The following is a 19507-nucleotide window of genomic DNA, read 5'->3' on the forward strand; positions in this document are numbered from 1 at the left end:
TGACACGAAAATGAAAGTCATGCTTGGGGACACAAAAAACTTTTATAGAAAATAAGGCACAAAAAAGACAAATTTATGCTCCTTGACATGAAAAACTGAAAAAAAACTGAATATAAATGGTAAAAAAAGAGAATATAAAATGACATGAAAATGAAAGTCATGCTTGGGGACACAAATTTTTTTTTATAGAAAATAAGGCACAAAAAATACAAATTTATGTTCCTTGACATGAAAAACTGGGAAAAAAAACTGAATATAATGGTAAAAAAAATGAGAATATAAAATGACACGAAAATGAAAGTCATGCTTGGGGACACGAAAAACTTTTATAGAAAACAAGGCACAAAAAAGACAAATTTAAGCTCCTTGAAAACTGGAAAAAAAACTGAATATAATTGTAAAAAAATGAGAATATAAAATGACACGAAAATGAAAGTCATGCTTGGGGACACGAAAAACTTTTATAGAAAACAAGGCACAAAAAAGACAAATTTAAGCTCCTTGACATGAAAAACTGGAAAAAAAACTGAATATAATGGTAAAAAAATGAGAATATAAAATGACACGAAAATGAAAGTCATGCTTGGGGACACGAAAAACTTTTATAGAAAATAAGGCACAAAAAAGACAAATTTATGCTCCTTGACATGAAAAACTAGAAAAATCGTGTCCATGATTATGTATAAATAATACAAAATTTTATGACTATATAGCCTTAAGATAGGGTTGCGGGACCACCTTTGTGCTCGGTTTACCCATTCTGAGAGAGAGGGGAGGGCAAGGGTAAAAGCAATATTTTAAGCGGAGCAGATACTTCATCATGTTATGTGTGGAGCATTATGATTGAATTTACACTATTAATAAAGAAAACAAACCAATGGGCTCTTGTCCCTGTATGATGGGCCAGTGACAGTCATTGGCAAAAATAAATAAATAAATCAACACTGTATCTGCCGCCAAAATGCGTCGGCCCACCGGGAAAATGCCCGGTATGCCCGATTACCAATCCAGCCCTGCATACAGAGAAAAACAATCACAGCTCTATTCTTAAACCCCACGAGCTGCCTATCTATGAAGCATTTCCAATTTCCAAATGTAAGAACATCTCTTTCACCATCATTGCATTTATCCTTCACACAGAATGCAATTCCAAAATGCAATGGAACAAACAAGCATAGTGTATAAGGCAAGAAAATGTTTAATAGATTATTAGGTAGGTTACAAAATGTATACTTATAATTTAAAAGCATTAATTAAAAAAAAATCACACATTTACCCCTTGTTTTAAGCGACACATTAACATTTGTGACCCAGTCTGTGTGAAAACCCAGCTTACATAGAATATAGACAGCAAGGTAGATTTGAAACAGAACCAGAGAACTCCTCTTTTCCCCAACCAAAAAAACAAACAGGGCCTTCAAACTCAACTTTCAAGGTCCCATCCATCTTCCCACAGCAACGAAGTTATTTCCTCTATTTTGGATTCTGTGGCCTGAAGTTGGTTGTAATGCTGCACCGTGATACCTCGGGGGAATACTGTAAAGTCTTTTAGATGGGGGACTGGGTTCATGAGACTCATCATTCATTCATTTGGGATTTCTGTGACTCACTAAAGAGGTTGATATCCACAACCTCTTCTGTAAATTAAGATTCTGATCACAGGAATAAAAAACTGTGACTTAGTGACAAGGCATTTATGATGGCAACCACAGGACAAACAAAAGAGATGCAATATGGGAATATATCTATCTTTATGTTTCTGTGAGTTGTGGTATAACATGAAAAACCATAGCAGAATTAAATCACTGTGTAATTAAAGATACGCTTTAAAGTCAATGATTAATGGTCTAGATTTGTAGTAGTGGGTCTGTATGTTCCGCTAGTTCAGACTATAAAGTGATGTAAATATGTCTGGAGGATAAGAGACAGTAAACAATGTTTCACATTAATGCAGACAAAAAATGATAAAGTGGGAATAAGAAAAAGACACTTTAAGTGGATAGGAGACAAATTCTAGTGAGAACAATGACCACACAGCAAACTAAAAAACTAAAGCCCAGAGTATAGTTTGTCTTTTCAGCTTTTTTTAAATATGCTAATTTTTTCAGCTCCCCTAGAGTTAAACATTTGATTTTTACCGTTTTGGAATTCATTCAGCCGATCTCCGGGTCTGGCGCTACCACTTTTAGCATAGCTTAGCATAATCCATTGAATCTGATTAGACCATTTAGCATCGCACGCATAACAAAAGAGTTTCTATATTTTTCCTATTTAAAACTTCTCTCTTCTGTAGTTACATCGTGTACTACTCATACTCGATGATAACATGGTGCAATGATATTACGCAGTACCCGAAAATAGTCCCCTGCTATTGAAAGTTACCAAGGGGACTACTTTCGGCTGCTTCGTAATATCATTGCACCTCCTGCAGCCATGTAATGGCAGAAAAGTCCTTGATTATTACGCCAGAATGAGAGTATAGTTCCTAGCCATATCTGCCTAGAAAATCACAACTTTTAATTTTCTGTCAGTCTTAGTACACGATGTAACAACGGAAGACACGGTGCACCATGTTTGATTTCGACCACACATTTCTACTATAGTTTGGTGAAAAAACAATGCATAAAACTGCTAATGTATGGTTCTGAATATGCTCTGCCTGTGTTTATGTGAGAGTAACTGTCCAATCAACTAGTAGTATGCAAATTTGTTGCCAACCTCACAGTTCCACCTCAGAGGAGTGTGTGTGTGTGTGTGTGTGTGTGTGTGTGTGTGTGTGTGCGTGCGTGCGTGCGTGTGTGTTGCGGACCATTTAGCGTGGCAAGACAAGGAGAAAAGCTGCTAATAAAGGCACCGGCAGCTTCATTTAAGTCTACTGCTGCAGCGATGCTAAAGAAAATGTGGACAAAACTGTAAAATTCGCTGTAAAAATATGCTCAAGACAATGCATCTAATAAGACAAGTCGCTTGCTGAAAATGTTGGCAGAGGTTAAAAACTGCTTAGGTTTTATTTTTATAAAGAAGCCTGTTGTGATCAAAGTATTTGTAACCAAATAAATACTTTTATTTTCTTTGAATTTGACAGTAGACTTTTTGTCAGCATACACACACCAAAACGTCCCGAAACTGTGAACCTAAAACCATGACACACGTGTAATAACACCCCTACTACATACTACATTCTCCTGTAGGAGAATTTTACCTATCCGTATAATGTACACTGGTTCGAAAAATCCGGTGGTGCGCTTACAGTCTGTGCGCACTCTTCTGATAACAAAAATTGTGTCACACGCACTGTATGGGGATCCTCGCATATGCCTAAAAATGGGACTATACTTCAGCCTTAAAGTAATAACTCAATGAATATAAATATCAAAGCCAAAGATAAAAATTCTGTCATTATTTACTCACTCTAATGTTGTTTCAGACCTGTATGAATTTCTTTTTCTGACGAACACAAACATTTTTTTTTATAAATGAAGACAAGCACACAGGTGGTGGAAACCAATGACTTCCATAGTAGGAAAAACAAATATATGGTAATATTGTGATAAATAATAATGAAGATATTTTGTATAATATGGTAAGCACACGGTTGACGGTTCCCATTGAATTTCATTGGATTTGTTTTTACTTTAGAAGTCAATGGTTTCCACCAGCTGTGTGCTTATCATCCTTTATCAAAATTTCTTCTTTTGGGTTCATTAAAAAAATAAATTGCTACAGGTCTAGGACGACATGAGGGTGAGTAATAATGACTGTATTTTTATTTTTTGGTGAACTATCCCTTTAAGCGTGCACTCTTCGAATTAGGAAAATTGCGTATGCATTAAAATGGACCATATATATCAACTTTATTCAAGACACAAAGATCCATAGAGACAACACTATACAAAAATAAAACATACAAAACATTAAGAATGATGCAAATGAGGCATCATTAAAACATATACAGGCTACAGGTCCAATGTTTCCAAAAGCAGGATGTATACCTTGTGTCACTCTTAGAAACATACTTCGGCCAAAAAGCGAGAGAGATGCTGTATTGAATATCACTGCCGCCAGGCTATTTTATTTGTTTTAGGAATATCAATGAGTTAAAGACTCTGTGTAATCGATTCAAAGACTCTGGAGAGAAAGACAGAGTCGAACACTGACCACAGTACAGCAGTGAAGTTCAATAAAGGTTCAGTAAAGATCCCTGGCACAGCATGCTTGAGGTCTGGCCAACAGTTGGACTACATTACTAACAGTGTATGCTTGCCATAATGCCGCTGAAGTCAGGTCAAGGTGAAGTAAATACTTCCTTATCAGCAGGTCAATAAAAATAGCACATCAGCTTATATTCCTAAGAAAATACTTAGGGGTGCAATGTGCAGTGCTTTGTGTTTCTTTTTAATAATCAATTTGATAAGATCAACAGAAGTGATTTTCTAAGCAACTTGGCAACTGAGACATGGTGACAATGGTGACAACTTAATGGTGACATGAAAACGAGAGTCTGATATGTGCAAAAATGCTCAATTGTCTGTGCAATACCAGATATTTAGGCCTGCAAATTGAATTCCAGAGCATGGCAAAGATGACTGCAGTACATGAAATATATTTACAAAAATATAGTACACAAAAACTTGAATAAACATAGTTGTACTCACTGGCCATGCGTATTTAAACGGGATGAGAATTCGCCCATTTCTGCTGTCGGTTCCCTCATTACCATGGTGATGTAAGGTTTGGGAGTTGCCACCCAGTACAGCTGTGCTGCTGGTACCGTAGTTACAAGTCCCAGTAGGTGAAACCCGAGCCTGGTACTCCTTCAGACAAGCTTTGAAAAAGGTGTCACACTGATCACCTGATGAACAGCGCTGCCCCCCGCTGGCCTGGGGGTCACAGCACTGACCACTCTGTAGAAAGCCATGAGGGTTCAGCCATTGCCGGATCTGCACCTCAAAAGTGCCCACTGCACACGTCACCTATAAGATTTGAAAAAAGCACATGTAAAATAAATATGAAAACAAGTCGATGAAGGCATTAAGATGCAAAGCAGGCCCTTCAAAGGTGTTATGAATTTAAATAGTCTCATTCATATTCCCTGCAGTTACCAGTTTTTTGTAAAGAGTTTTATCATTTCTGGACTTTGGTTGACCCTCCTTCTCTGTATGCAGGCTAGAAGGTTTGTAAATAAAGTATGACTTTTATTTTAGAAAATAGAGTATTATCTAAATCTACAGGTAAGGAAATGTCTTTCATCACCTTGCGAAACTTATTTTCTGTACCATTCAAAGAAAGTCAGTCTTATGTGTTTGGACATGAGGTTGAGTAAAAAAAACATTAATACATTTGGGGTAACCTATCCCTAAGACATAACAGTACAAACCCAACCGCATTAAAACACAAGCAGAAAAAGCAATTTAGTCGGATACACACAAACCACATACAAAATATACAATATATGTGTGATATATGTGTGTCCGTACCCACAGGTCTGTTGCTTTACATCTGTTTTTGTATGCTAATTTAATGGCATCCATACAACATGATGTTTTCTTTACATCCGACAACCTTCAAACATCACAACTACAAACCACATGGGAACCCATCTGCAACTCAAACAGCAATGACTCTAGTAGCCTTTGCATCTCAAGGCAGATTAAGACACAAAAGTAAAGACGATAACATTGATTCAAAGTAAAATCTCTCTGTCTTAACAGACGACTTCAGTTCTCCTCCCAACTGCAATCGCCCTCTTTATCTACACACATACACTTAACTTTATTATCTCAACCTTCTAACGGCAGGTTATTTACTTCTTCTTGTCCTTCCTTCCTTCTATTCTTTCTTTCCATGTATGAGCTTCCTATTCTTCCACCCCCTTTCTGTTCTTCCATTCTTTCTCTATAGCATTAAATACCCCTCCCTTTTTGCACTTTCTCTCTCTTTCTCTCTCCTCAGGGAAAAGGACATTTACAACACAGCTCTTATCATTCCCTCTCCGACTCTGTCTTTCTTTTCTTCTCTACCTTTTCACCTGGGAACAGTTTTTTTTCTCAGCGTTATGTTCTTCCCAGTCTTCATTGTTGCCATTTCTCTATTGATATCTAACTTTCTCATGTGAAGGACACACACACACACACACACACACACACACACACACACACACACAGTAAAGCTCTGCAGAGGTGCATTTCAGGTTCTTTAGCCGACAAACTGTTTCCTAGAAAAAGCCCTATTGTTTAATTTTGTCAAACTAATAAAACTGTTGTAGCAACTCGGCCAAGTGAATGGACACAGACAAACTGAATGTCTACACTACTCGAGAGAGACATTGTTTGAGAAAATGTACCGTTTTGGTCTCTCTTTCATTTACCGTTGTATTATTTAATAGATTTGAAAACTTTACTAATATTCTAATGTGTGAATCATCAGGTGTCCAGACTTTTGACAGGTGCATACCTCCCTTATGTTAAATACTTTTTAATTAAAGCCACTTACATAATTAATTCACAATTACTGTAAGATGGCAATGTGAGGTGAAACCTTCATGCAACACACACACAAACAAAAGCACACACAGATTCTCCTGTGAATGAGACATTCCTGCCCGGGTCAGACAGTAAGACTCGTTGGTGCCTGTTTTTTACCCGTGACCCCGCGTCTCAACAGGGCTGCTGAATGGCTACACTGTCCTGCTATTGTTCCATCAGGCCGTGTTGTCCCATTCCTGCTCCCAAAACATGGACACATCAAACAGTCGGCAGATAGACCACCGGCCATCACTCTCCATGTCTTTTTCTTCCTCTCCCTCGATCCTCTGCCAGGGTCATTCCCAACATACCTGTATTTCAGCAGGCTCTCTTGTGGAGCTGCATCACAGAGCTCATTACCGAGACATTAAAACCCCGCACAACTTTGGCTATCCGTAATCAGAGACAAAGAGATGCTGTTGTTCAAAACAAAAGACTGCATAACATGTTTACTGTTTATGTCTATGAGGATGAATACCGGATTGAAAACTGTAGAATAAGATCCCAACCGGTCGGAGAAAATCTACATTAACCCTACCGTACCAGTCCATTTAGTTGCTTAACCAGGAATCATTCTTTCCATCATCTAACTTTTTCCTACATCCCACAATAAATGAAAGACTGTACTGTTTAAAGTTTAAATATCTCATCCTCCAGCTGTTACCAGACAACTGCTGCTCTCCACAGTCCCAGCACAAGTTGTCACAATCCAAGACATTACCGGGGGACACAGTTGGTCTAGCCGAAGCACCGCTGTTATTGTACAAATGTAGCACAAATGTAATTTTATTTTTAACCCATCTAACAAAGCGGTGACAATTATAATATCGGCATCTAAAATCCTCATCTGCGTTCTCTTTTCCCCGCAGCATACTGTGATAAATGTTTTTAGGATATTATCCAAGAATGTTCAAAGCTTTCCAGAATGAACGTTTTTATTGCAAACAACTGTAGAAACAAAATATTTGCAGTTTTCACATGCCCTTAGTGTCAGGACAGGTATGTTTATACTGCAGGGATCCACCAGAACACACATGCAGCCTTTAAACTCAAAGGGTTTTCATAACCATGCCTCTGCCCTCCACGGCAGGTCAACAACCCCAGCGGAGACCTCAAAGACCTGGATGGTAGGTGGCTGGGGTGTGATGTGCACTTAAGAGCAGGATATGTTTTCCAAATACAGCATAGCCAATGAGATGGAAGACATGGACCAGCATAATTTGTCAGTAATCTTTTCTGGAAAGGAAAACGTAATGGATGCCAGCAAGGCCAGCTTGGTCTCTGGTTTGAATCCTGTTAGGAGTGGGTCGAGCAGAACCCAAACAAAATCACACAAACGAAAGCAAAATCACAAGCCTACAAAGTGATCCATTTCTCTTTATAAAACATCATGGCTGCTACTTAACTGCCTGATGCATACATAATGCAATTAACAATAAGCTCTCTAAACAAAAAACAAAAACAAAAAAACACTGCATCCCCACTTAAAACAGAGCTAAATGAAGAATAATGGTCTTGTACGAATAAACGAGTGCTGTCAAAAGTGCATTTTACACACAAACATGTTTTGCCTTGTTTGTAAGTTTGTGCACATTCAGAAACAAATTCCTTATAAATTAGATATATTGCTAAGCGTGTGAATAAAAGATCCGCATGCGAAAAGAGCAACACGCCCAAAACAGAGACAAGTGCAGCGCGCGACAAAGGAAGATGGAACAACAGGTGTCTCCAAAAGGTGACAGGAAAACGCAGCTAGGTCTCTGTCTCCATAGGTGCACATTTCTTGCAAAGAGCTGTAAAGTACGAAAAACATTACCCTTCAAAAACAAGGATCGTATCTGGACAGCACTGTGGAGAGAAAACAACCCTGAATACAATCAAGACGAGGTTAAACTGAAAATAGCGCGTAATCGGCGGCTTACCTGCGGCTGCAGAGCGAGTGACACCAGAAAAATCACGGTCCATTGCTGTCCGCGCTCTACATCCTTTATCATCCTACCATCACTCCTTCTGTCCATACTCGATTTGTTATCCCAAGAGTGCCAACTCTTTCGGTCCCTATCCATTCTCATAGCAGACATTTGCTGACTTCTGCGCGTAAGGAACAGCCTCTCCTACTTACTGCCGCTTATTTAAACTGTTAATCCTTCCATCCTTCAGGAGAACTGCGTGAAAATGTGCAAAATAAATTTGGTAAGCGGTGCACAGGTAGATGATACGACCACCTATCTGTCTCGCACACCGGTGCTTTCCAGGCTCCGTGCGGAGTCCAGGGTGGGTTCGCCTCCTCCTCCTCCTCCTCTAGATCTTCCTTCTTCCACCTGCTACACTTAAGAAGCTTTGAATGTCCGACCTGCTGCCTCACTGACCTGAGCTTTCATCCCATTTACTTTCCCACCCACTGAAAGCGCGTTTCTTTATCCCCGCGTAACCTCCGCGCGCGCGCACGACTGGACTCTTCCGAGTACTTCGGCGAAGCGACACTTTATAACCTCTGATGAAAGTGAAGTAAAATTGCGCAGAAAACAGCCATGATACGCGATGATATGTGCTCTCTCTAACTAAGCATCACCGTGGGAAATAGGCTACAGTTAAAGTTGTCAGAGGGCGTGTCCTCTGAATGGGAATATCCGCTACCTTGTGCGTATTTCTCTTGGATTAGTTCATGGATAGATGGATTTGCGGTATCAGTATTTTGGGATTCAGCCAGAAAGCAAGTTTAAGAGAAACAGATACCGTTCATTATACAGTGTATTAACTGTTTAAACAAGAACTTTTAATCGATTGGTTCAACAGACCGTATCCTGTAACGCACAGTTAGTTTTTTTCCCGTGGACTCCAATGGCAATTCAGGAATATTGCGTCTCAAGCTTCACTTCATCCGCGTGATCAAAGAGCCGCGGCGCCAATTAAAAAATCAAACAGGACAAAAGACGCAGTCAGAGACACATTCAATACAGATGGGTTACTGTCGCATCATCAAAGGTCGTTGGGTGAAGGCAAACAACCAAACCTGGGCTATTCAGAGCTTTGGCCACTAAACAATGTTTGTGGGGCCCTTATGCTACCCAAACACGCGTGGATTGTTAGTTTTTAGGATTTATATTTGTGTTTACAGTAAGATGTTTATCATTGCGGGACCACACACACTACATGTAAACTCTTTATAACACTAAACTGCTAAAGAAATAAACTCTGCACGTCAAATTATATTTTGGCAATATATTAATGGGAAAATATCGTGAATATCGTTATTTCCCTGTGACGATATTTGCAGATTTCAGGTTAAATCCTGTGATAACCTTTACAATTCTATAGGAGTTTCCACAAGTGATATCTGGCCATTTTGAGATTATGCCAAAGTGTTTGCTTATCATCTTCATCTCTAGAATCTATCTAAGGAAATTGCACAGTTTTCCCTAAGAATTTTTATCAGGATCCCTTATAGGAAAAATGTCATACGTTTCCACTGTGTGTATGTAAGGCATGGTTGCAAAGGCTATCACACAAAGCCACTGCTTTATGCTGAAAATATAATCAGACAATTTTATTGGCCGGATCCTGCCCCCCTACTCCATCCCTATTTTCCAAAGTACAGTGACCCCGGCCAGAACAGAGGGTCCTTCAAACCCGACTGTCATTAGCATAAAATGCTGCTGAGCTTGATGCCAACTGCATTTTCATTCATTTGAATAGCACTTGATGCCTAATGACTCTAAAGTGTCCAGCATTGAGAGCTGATGTTGAGAGTTAATACTGTGATATACAGTATATCATATACAGCTGATGGTTTAAACCTGTGCTCGAACAGCACTGCTATGGCTTGGAGATCTGTTGCCATCTGTTGGGCATAGTCTGAACAGCTAAACTCCATGCTTAAAGGGGTCATATTACGAGATTTTTTTAAGGTGTAAAATAAATCTTTGGTGTCCCCAGAGTGCGTAAGTGAAGTTTTAGCTCAAAATACTCCACAGATTAATTACAGCATGTTAAAATTGCCACTTTGTAGGCCTGATCAAAAGTGTGCCGTTTTTGGGTGTGTCATTTAAAATGCAAATGAGCTGATGAAATGCAAACACTGGTCACAATGAAAGTTGTTTGTTGTAATTGAAACTCAATTGTGCTGTCAAGTATTTCTTCTTTCTCTCTTTTTCTTTGAACTAAATGGCAGTGATGTGGTTGGATAGTGCAGCTTAAGGGGGCGGTATTATTGTAATTCGCCTTGCTACCTACCTCACAAAACAGGCAAAATCTGAACGACCTAATTTTCACATGCTTGCAGAAAATGGGTTACCTAAATAAAATTACTAGGTTGATATTTTTCATGTTTTCTAGGTTGATAGAAGCACTGGGGACCCAATTATAGCACTTAAACATGGAAAAAATCTAATTTTCACGCTATGACCCCTTTAAGTGAATAGGGCAAGCCCAAAAATGTTTAAAATATACACTGCCGTACAAAAATTTAAGTATGGCAACATATTCATTTATTTAAAAAAAAAACTAAATACGTAACACCTGAACCAAATATTAAAGAAAAAGCCAATAATATGTGATCTACTTCAATATGGTTTAAAAAGCATCCAAGGTTATTACTTCAACGAGCAGGTTGATGAAAAGTTGGTTGATTAGAAGTACATTTTGTACATTTTTACAAATCTTTTAGAGCGATTACAATAAAAATGCTAGATATATGTTTTTTTTTAGTCACATCTTATAGGGGTGGTTTCCCAGACAGGGATTAGACTAGTCCTAGACTAAAATAAATGTAAGAGCTGTCCAAACTGAAAACAACTTGCACTGACATATCTTAAAATACAGCAGTGCCCTTTGTTTTGCCTCAAAATGCACACAAGTAATGTTTTTAGTTATATTTCCTAATTAAACTAAAGCCTAGTCCTGGTTTAAACTAATCCCAGGAAACCGCCCCATAGAGGCAGTTTCTCAGACAGGATTTAGATTAATCCAGGAATAGGCCTTAGTTATAAAAGGACATTTACTTAGTTTTTACAAACAAACCTTACATAAAAAATATTGGTGTGCATCTTAAGACAAAAAATAGTATTGATATATGTTAAGATGCATCAGGACAAGGTGTTTTTTAATTAAAGCAGCTCAAACATGTTTTTAGTCTGGGACTTTATTTTTCTACTTGTGGAACTTTATTAAAAAGTAACCCTAAACAAAATATAAGGCACAAAAATATAGCCACAATAAGTAAATATGTATTAACATACTTAGAGAGAGACAAATTCACTTTCTAACCTTATCTGGCTATAATTTCATGCAAGTATTTTTTTAAAGCCCCATACACTCCCATTTTAAATGCCATATGGTAACATCAAAATCACAGTAACATTACACCACAAATGCTGTTTCTAACAAACAAAAATTGTTAAAGGGGACATATCATGAAAATCTGACTTTTTTAATGTTTAAGAGCTATAATTTGGTTCCCAGTGCTTCTATGAACTTAGAAAATGTGATAAAGATCAACCAAGTAGACTAGTTTTGGTAAACAAGTCTCTGCAAGCATGTGAAAAATTAGGTAATTGAAATTTGGCTCCCCTGGTGATGCCAGAAGGGGATATTACCGCCCCTTAATACGCACTGTACAACCACGGCACTGCCATTAAGTACAGAGATCAACTCATTGGCATTATAAACACACCCAAAAACGGCACATTTTTGCACATACCTACAAAGTGGTAATTTTAACAAGCTATAAGAAATTATCTATAGGGTACTTTGAGCTAAAACTTCACATGTGTACTCTAGGGACACCAAAGATTTATTTTACATCTTAAAAAAAGTCTTGTGAAATGTCCCCTTTAATACTACAAAAATAGTAGTGATGCACCGATGTATCGGCCGATTTTTGATGAATTGAACCATCGGCATATCGGCAATAGCACGAGAAAAGGCCGATACCGATTGTTTATTAATTAACTGCATAAAGAAATCCATTATATGTAAAAAATTTGTTAATGTTGTTAATAAAATAAATGCTGAATTGCAAAAACCATTTTTGAAAGTTGTCATGCTCTCTTATTATATTTGTTTTAGCTTAATTTGTGCCTCTCTTATTATGTTGGTCAGTTGAATGTTAATTAGATCCAATCCATGTTCAGTAAAAATTATTTGATGCAGAAATAAACTAGCTAATAGACCAACTGTATAGTATTGTATACAAGTGTTTAATATCGGTATCGGCCAGAAGTTGTCTGTTTAAATCGGTATCGGCCCAAAAAAAATCCTATCGGTGCATCCCTAAAAAATAGCATAACTAAGTTACTTAGTATAATATAAACAAATGGACATTCTAGTATATACTTAGTCTAAGTATATACTAGAATGTCCATTTATTTATATTTGCCATGAAAATAACAAACTAGTTACTTAAACTAAACCCAAACAGATTTTAATCACATATTTGTGCCAGACTGGATTTAAAATACAGCAGTGATAACACACTGTATGTTTTTCCCCAAACTGACCAACCTGTCGTTGGTCTTATGATTTGTGTGGGGACAGCTGTGTCCCACTCTTGATTGGGATGAGATGCGTGTCTGTTCTGTGGCTCAAAGGGGCAGTGTTGGTGCACAAAAAAGTGCTAGGCATGATGCCAGTTGCATGAAATACACCCACCCACCAGCAGTTAAGGTCAGGTTTTTCTCAAGGCGAAACAACACTGTGCAGATGCTAGGGAAAACTGCAGAGGAATGCACGCTCGCACACAAAAAAAGTTGACGTCGTCATTTAGGTCATAACACTTCTGAAGGCATGCTTTATAATATAACTCGAAAATTCCTAAACATTATTATTATTTGGCCAATTATCTTCTATACAATAAAGAAAAACTTTATAGCATGAAAAAGTTTAAGATTAATATCACAGTCCATATTTGCAAAAGAAATATACCAATATATACTTACCAAATCACCTCATGACACAAACAGGCCTGAAGTTCAAATGTTTGACCACACTACAGTCACACCATATGACCTACACACATTTTAACATTGCGCCATTTCAGTGCTTTGGATGTTTGATTATTCACTCAACCACTTTTCCTGCCCATATACCATATGGATGTAGATAACCACCAAGAAGTGGAACAGAGAATCTCTTCCGATCAAGCTGGCTTTAGACTTCAGAAAGGATGCCTGATGAATAAGGACAGCCACAAGTAATAAAGACTGGTGCTTGTTAGGTACACTAAGCTCATGGCTGACATCCTTATGAACATCCTTGTGTGTTTAGTTTCAAGGTAAATCTCCATCACTACTAGAATATGAACTGTAACTGTTGTAAAGACAAAAAAAAAACCAATCTTGAATAAAAAGATGGTTATGAAGAAAAGAAAAAACACGAAAAAAGTTTGAATCAGGTCTAAAAATCTTTGTTTCATATAAATACTCATATTTGGTCACTAAAAACTTATAATGATCACACACAATACACATGTAAAACAAATCATTTAATAAAAAAAAAAGCTCCAGGTACAATGTCTGGTGACCAGACTCTGGGTGCAATGCCTCTGAAGACAATGTTTGTAAAAAATAATGAAGCACATACTTACAATCTCAATGCTGATCCTTTCAAATAAGAATGAACAAAGTAAAAAAGACATAAACCTTAAAAGTAACCTTACTTACTCCTTACCTTGTATTGTCCAGTACAAATACAAGCTGTGGCAAGGCTAACCAAGTTATATAAAGAGCTAATTAAGATCAATCTTTTTACTTTAAGAATGTGTGGGGGATCTACACTGTCTCTAAAAATGCTGGACTGTACCCGGTAGACATCTTAACACCTAAGAGTGTATCTGGGATTTGTCAGACTCTGAATGTACGCAGGAGTGTTTGTGCACACAGAGGTTATTTCTTTGCGAAGGAGATTTTCATAGCATTGCTTTGTGTGATCTTAAATCCTTGCAGAGCTTCTCTGGCAGCTCCAGCCTGCACATCATTATCAAACTCCACAAAGGCGATATCGTGGCGACCAGGAACAAGACGAACTTCTTTGAATCCAGGGAACCTGTGAGAAGAAAGATATCCTAATTAACAAATCTGATTCAAGATAACCTGGAATTAAGTGTCTTGTCACATCACCAAGCAATAGAAACCGGAGTCAGAGACTTAGGGGGGGGGGGAATGAATTGGACTCCAAATTATAGACTTGAACAAAGTCAACAAATCAGCAATTAAATAGTTTTACGCTGTTGTAAAAAAAACCCTCACAACTTTAAACAGGAAGCTAGGTTTAGCATTCAATTACTTACTGGTTGAAAAGCATGGACAGCATAAGCTCGTTGGTCTCCTCTGGCAAATTGGTAAGGAACAGGATGTGATTGGGAGGGTTTTCTGATACCTGCAGACAAAAATAAATAAATTAAATAAATAAATAAAGGTTAAACCAAAACAAACCAAACATTCAGGATTTATTCTAGTTAACAAACATACCTGTTGTGGCATCTGGCCAGGCATTTGCCCAGGCATCATCTGGCCTGGAGGCATTTGGCCAGGTGCCATACCAGGTGGCGGCATCATACCAGGGGGAGGCATGTAAGGAGGCTGACCAGGCATTCCCATCATGCGAGGGGCTTGGCTCATAGGTGGCATTCCCTGTTAAGACACAAAAAGAGTTATACTTTGTTTACAAGAAACTTTTAAACTCTGAAGCGATTGATACTTAAAAAATTCAATGCTGTAACCAGGACACCCCTTCCCAAATATACTGACAGGCATAGCTGCCGGTACTCCAGCCATTGCAGTTGCGGCAGCAGCTTTCTGTTTCCCAGAACCTGCTTCAGGGGCTTTGGGCTTCTTCTTCTCCTTCTTACGGTCTCGCTCCACATATGTACCCTTCATCTTAGCAATAATGTCAGAGTCCAGCTTTGCATATTGAATGCGCTAAAGTGAACAGAAAACAATTAGGCATAGATCATTGCTTAATTTAATCAAAAATTAATTTAATAGACAGCATTTACTCGTAATACAAAAACATATCGTACCATTGGTTTGTCGTAAAATGGAAAGCCTTGCATAGATCGAAGAGCATTGGACGCACTGTTTATCTCTTTAAATATCACAAAGGCCTGACCCTTCATTTTCAATGTACGGGAAACAAGAATGTCCAGGATTTGACCAAACTGGGAGAATATAGCATACAGCGACTTCTTCAATTCTAATTAAAGAGGACAAAGAGAAAAAAAATCAACATTGATCAGTGAACTAAAGGTGTGACTATAGAAGCGAGAAAGCTCTTATTTTGAAATACGAGACATACCATCTTTTTTGATCTTCTCATTTAAGTTATTAATGTAAATAGTGTGGTTCAAACGCATCTCCTGGCCAGCCATGATTCTGGAATGAAAAGAAAAGAGAAGGAGAGGAATAAAACGTCAACAAACAGACTAAACAATTAATTTAGATACATTTTAATCCCTGCCGCATGATCCACCAACATTTCCAAACATCTTAATACTGATCTATCTTAAGTCAAAAGACATCAAGTAATCAGATGTAAGTAGTTTATTTAACTTAACGTTATACGATTATACGATGAGAAAGGATCGATCACGTTTTTAACATCCATCGAGCCCGCTTTCTAAACGGAAACAAAACTAATCATGCGACAGAAAGCACGTATTTTAACATAAAACAAGAATCCAGCAAAATAAATAAAACAAAACAAACAAAAAAATCTACTTACATTCAAAGAAAGGCCGTCGACTACACACTCGATTGAAAAAAAAAAGTAACTAACTTCCGCCTCTTTAAAACCCGCCCATCTGAAAAATCAGGATTTGATTGGACAGAAGAACTTCTAAGGAACTTGTTGATTGGTCAAATAGTGAGAGCATCCGGTCACTACCATAGATATGTATAAACGCTAGATGTCTTACGGCGGAGTCTCTAACGGCATCACCTGGCGGCCATCTTACCTCAGACAGCTCGCTCACTCGTAGCATTGAGTTTAATGGTGCAGGTACTTTTAAATGACCATAACTTGCTCAATTTTCTACCGATTTTCGAACGGTTTTTTTTTTACAAACGTTATTAACGTAGCTATAATTCTGGATGATTAAACATGTTTCATTAATTTTTTATTTATTTTTAGTATAAGTATGCAGTGTCATAGGTACATCTTTGACGTTTATAAAAAACCAAACCGTTTGAAAATAAGTAAAAAATCAAGCAAATTATGGTAATTTAAAAGTACCTGCATCATTAAAACTTAATGAAACGAGTGAGCGAGCGAGCGCCCTGTAGTAAGATGGCCGCCAAAATGCGGCTGTTCCACTCGATCGGCCAGCAGCGAGGGCGAGACATCTAGCCTTTATACATATCTATGGTCACTACAGCGTGCGACTGGGTGATGGTTGATGCTGGATGAGGGCGGTCTTGTGTAACACTTTATTCGGTTCGGGTATCACGCCAGTGAACAGAAACTAGAAATACATTTTATATCTATAAAATATGTTAAAATGATAGACATTTGATTTGCTTTGTAAACAATATCTGCATGATGTTGCAATGTGTTGGATTTATTTATTTTTAATTGACTCTCTCACTGCCGCTTCCAACGTATGTCCTTTTTTGGTATTCAGTAGGGAACACTAGCCAGACGTTACCGTACTGGTAAGGTAGGGATCAAAGTTTCTGGAAAGAAGCTGGAAAATAATGAGAACACGCTTATAAGGGTTCGTGCCATTTTATATAATCTTATGTGCACATTCATTGCAATAAAATTTGATGCAGTTTTATACGACATTCAATATAATAAGCATGCGTTTATTGTAATGTAAGTTACAACACTGATGTTCTATCTTATCATTTATTTCATAGTGTGAAGGTCCAGCATGTCAGGAGCTCACCCTCCACCCCCTCTACCTCCACCACTATCACTGACTACCTCAGTGTCCAGCCAGAAGAAGCTTTACCAGGCTATAGCAGCAGGAAAGAGTCCTGTGGAGGGAGATCATGAGGAGGCCAGGATTATTATAGCACGGAGAGAAAATAGGTAAGAGATGTACAGACTGCATTGTCATGTGCAGCAGACTCCTGCGACTGTGATTTCATCATACAGTTTCTCCCTGAAGCTTTAGGAAGGATGTACAGTGGTTGCTGTTCAACAAGTATGTGCCTTCACTCATTCAAGATGGTCCACAGTAAGTTACTATAAAACAGTTTTCTTCTTCACAACAATAAATCGATAAAATTGCTGATGATGTTTGTAATTACATGTCGTTATTATTCTGTGTGACTTAAGATGTGGCCTTGTGGCCTTATGGATGGCCGGTCATTTACTGCAGCCTCCTAAGATCATATCCATAGAGATGGTGGTCCAGGTTGCAAAGGACAAAGGCTACACCGCACAGGGGGAAATGTTTTCTGGTACTCAGTTAATAAACAGGTTTCTGGATTTTTAAAACACTTACTTCAAATGCTATAATGTTTTTTTTTAATTAGCCAGTGACATGGCCAAGCTGGCAGAAGAAGTATGCGGATGCAGAGTTCAGATTTTATCAGGAGGCATGATGGGAGATAACTCTGCTGTTATTCTGAAACATCTCTCCGATGGGCAGCCTATTCTTGTACCGTATCCTTTTCCCGTACATTTTCATTGTTTTTATTGATTAATCGTTTTTTTTATTGTTTGTCAATGTACTTAAACTCGCTACTTTTAGTGGAAGAAACACAACACAAAAAACTAACATATGTGAATCATGCATAGTTCTTTCCCTAACCACTTTGACAAAGATATGATGAAGATTTTAATCATGAGCCTTGTCTACGCAATGGCCACAAAGCCCATTGGGCAGTTATCTCGGGTAAGACTAATATAAGACGATATATAAGACTATACAAGACTAAAATAAGCAACTTTTAACAAACAATCTCATAAACTGAAAAACAAGTTTAACTATATAACCTCAATGTACTCATTATTAGCCTAAACAATAGATCTGTCTTTATCCAGGTATATTACTGGGCCTTAGGCAGGGGTGTGTGGATAGCAAATTGTTTCCCCCCGACATCACACTTCCCTGGCTTCATCTGTCACAGAATGGTTCATGTGTTTCTTGGCCGATTGATGGTATTGAAGACATGTATGTTCTGACCAAACATGGGAAGAGTTTACGTTACCAGCTGTGGAAGTATGAGACCGTAGCACAGAGCAATGCCCAGCTCAAAGAGATGGACCCACAGAGGGCCAGTGATGGGACACATTATGTGCTTCCTTCTGGTGGGGTACAGGAAGGTCTCGCAGGTCAAGTGGTGCTGCTTCATACTCAAACACTCATGACCTGATCATGAAAAAAATGTAGACTTAAATACTGTATTATAGTTTTGATCCACTAGATGTCCTCATTGTTATTATTTTAGTTTGTAAAGCACAAGTGAATGCAGAGATCCCAGTGGAAATGTGAAGCGGTGAAGTTTAAATAAGGTTTAAATGTTTATGGTAACTCCTTAAAGTTTTTAATTTAGGAGACAAACCAGGTATCATAATGAATTTTCATGGTTACAAATATTTAAAAACCGAGCCTTATTTGCAGTTGTGTTTTTTTATTTATTTTGCACGTTGTATATGCATTTCAAAAAATAAAATAAGTTCCTATGACAGATTTGCTTCTGTTTCATGTTCGTGATGTTCTGCTATGCCACAAAGTGTTAATGTAACATTTTAACTCTGACCGCTTATTTTCTCACTGACTGATGTAAAACTGCACATCAACATACGGTTCAGAGCAAACGAAATGGTATTGCTCAACATGATTTCCTGAACCACAAAGATGTCGTTTAGTGATGTCCATGAGTAAGAGGACAAAATGTTTAGCTTTTATGATGTAATCCCAATTTCAGAACTATTCTAGATAACTGCTATGTTAAGACGGATCTTAACTCAACAGGAAATTACACCAGAAGAAACATCATTCAGCAGAAATAGAAGTGGGTTAGTGGACAATAATC

The 19507-nt window shown here is 38.0% G+C and overlaps 3 protein-coding genes across 6 annotated transcripts in view; 1 reads left to right on the forward strand and 2 right to left on the reverse strand.

The window, feature by feature from the left end:
- The window catches only part of LOC135773436 (uncharacterized), a 61295-nt gene extending 47866 nt beyond the window's left edge, over nt 1–13429 (reverse strand). Inside the window, exons 1-2 of one of the 2 annotated variants that reach the window (XM_065283007.2) lie at nt 8447–13429; nt 4656–4973 (exon numbers count right to left, since the gene is read on the reverse strand). In XM_065283007.2, the coding sequence (XP_065139079.1) occupies nt 4656–4973; nt 8447–8605 (477 nt within the window). In that variant the 5' untranslated portion in view covers nt 8606–13429. The remainder of the gene's footprint in view (nt 1–4655; nt 4974–8446) is intronic. The other variant, XM_065283006.2, reaches the window with a different exon arrangement.
- A 556-nt stretch (nt 13430–13985) lies between these two features.
- On the reverse strand, nt 13986–16324 carry snrpa (small nuclear ribonucleoprotein polypeptide A). The gene is made up of 7 exons (XM_065283012.1): nt 16242–16324; nt 15816–15892; nt 15541–15713; nt 15269–15439; nt 14990–15151; nt 14809–14897; nt 13986–14564 (listed from the first exon to the last, which is right to left on the reverse strand). The coding sequence occupies exons 2-7, from the start codon at nt 15886–15888 to the stop codon at nt 14405–14407; spliced, it is 828 nt and encodes a 275-aa protein (XP_065139084.1). The 5' UTR covers nt 15889–15892; nt 16242–16324; the 3' UTR covers nt 13986–14404.
- A 577-nt stretch (nt 16325–16901) lies between these two features.
- Nucleotides 16902–19159, forward strand: actmap (actin maturation protease). Of its 3 annotated transcripts, none has more exons than XM_065283011.2 (8): nt 16906–16952; nt 17140–17232; nt 17378–17552; nt 17632–17700; nt 17802–17926; nt 18002–18131; nt 18293–18363; nt 18513–19159. In XM_065283011.2, exons 3-8 carry the CDS (start codon nt 17392–17394, stop codon nt 18842–18844), a joined length of 888 nt encoding a protein of 295 aa, XP_065139083.1. In that variant the 5' UTR covers nt 16906–16952; nt 17140–17232; nt 17378–17391; the 3' UTR covers nt 18845–19159. The 3 variants fall into 3 exon arrangements, with proteins under 3 accessions (XP_065139081.1, XP_065139083.1, XP_065139082.1); XM_065283010.2 differs by having other exon boundaries at nt 16921–16958; XM_065283009.1 differs by having other exon boundaries at nt 16902–17232.
- Nucleotides 19160–19507: the final 348 nt, after the last annotated feature.

Source organism: Paramisgurnus dabryanus, chromosome 9, assembly GCF_030506205.2.
Source record: "Paramisgurnus dabryanus chromosome 9, PD_genome_1.1, whole genome shotgun sequence".
Classification (NCBI taxonomy): domain Eukaryota; kingdom Metazoa; phylum Chordata; class Actinopteri; order Cypriniformes; family Cobitidae; genus Paramisgurnus; species Paramisgurnus dabryanus.

What these genes read in the sequence shown, in the direction of transcription:
- actmap (XM_065283009.1), top strand. Translation starts at nt 17,392, where the DNA reads ATGTCAGGAGCTCACCCTCCACCCCCTCTACCTCCACCACTATCACTG. An exon ending in ATAGCACGGAGAGAAAATAG is followed by an intron (nt 17,553 to 17,631) that starts GTAAGAGATGTA and finishes TTCTCCCTGAAG; the next exon opens with CTTTAGGAAGGATGTACAGT. An exon ending in GGGCAGCCTATTCTTGTACC is followed by an intron (nt 18,132 to 18,292) that starts GTATCCTTTTCC and finishes ACTTTGACAAAG; the next exon opens with ATATGATGAAGATTTTAATC.
- snrpa (XM_065283012.1), bottom strand. Translation starts at nt 15,888, where the DNA reads ATGGCTGGCCAGGAGATGCGTTTGAACCACACTATTTACATTAATAAC. An exon ending in CATTTTACGACAAACCAATG is followed by an intron (nt 15,440 to 15,540) that starts GTACGATATGTT and finishes TGTTCACTTTAG; the next exon opens with CGCATTCAATATGCAAAGCT. An exon ending in CTGGCCAGATGCCACAACAG is followed by an intron (nt 14,898 to 14,989) that starts GTATGTTTGTTA and finishes TTTTGTCTGCAG; the next exon opens with GTATCAGAAAACCCTCCCAA.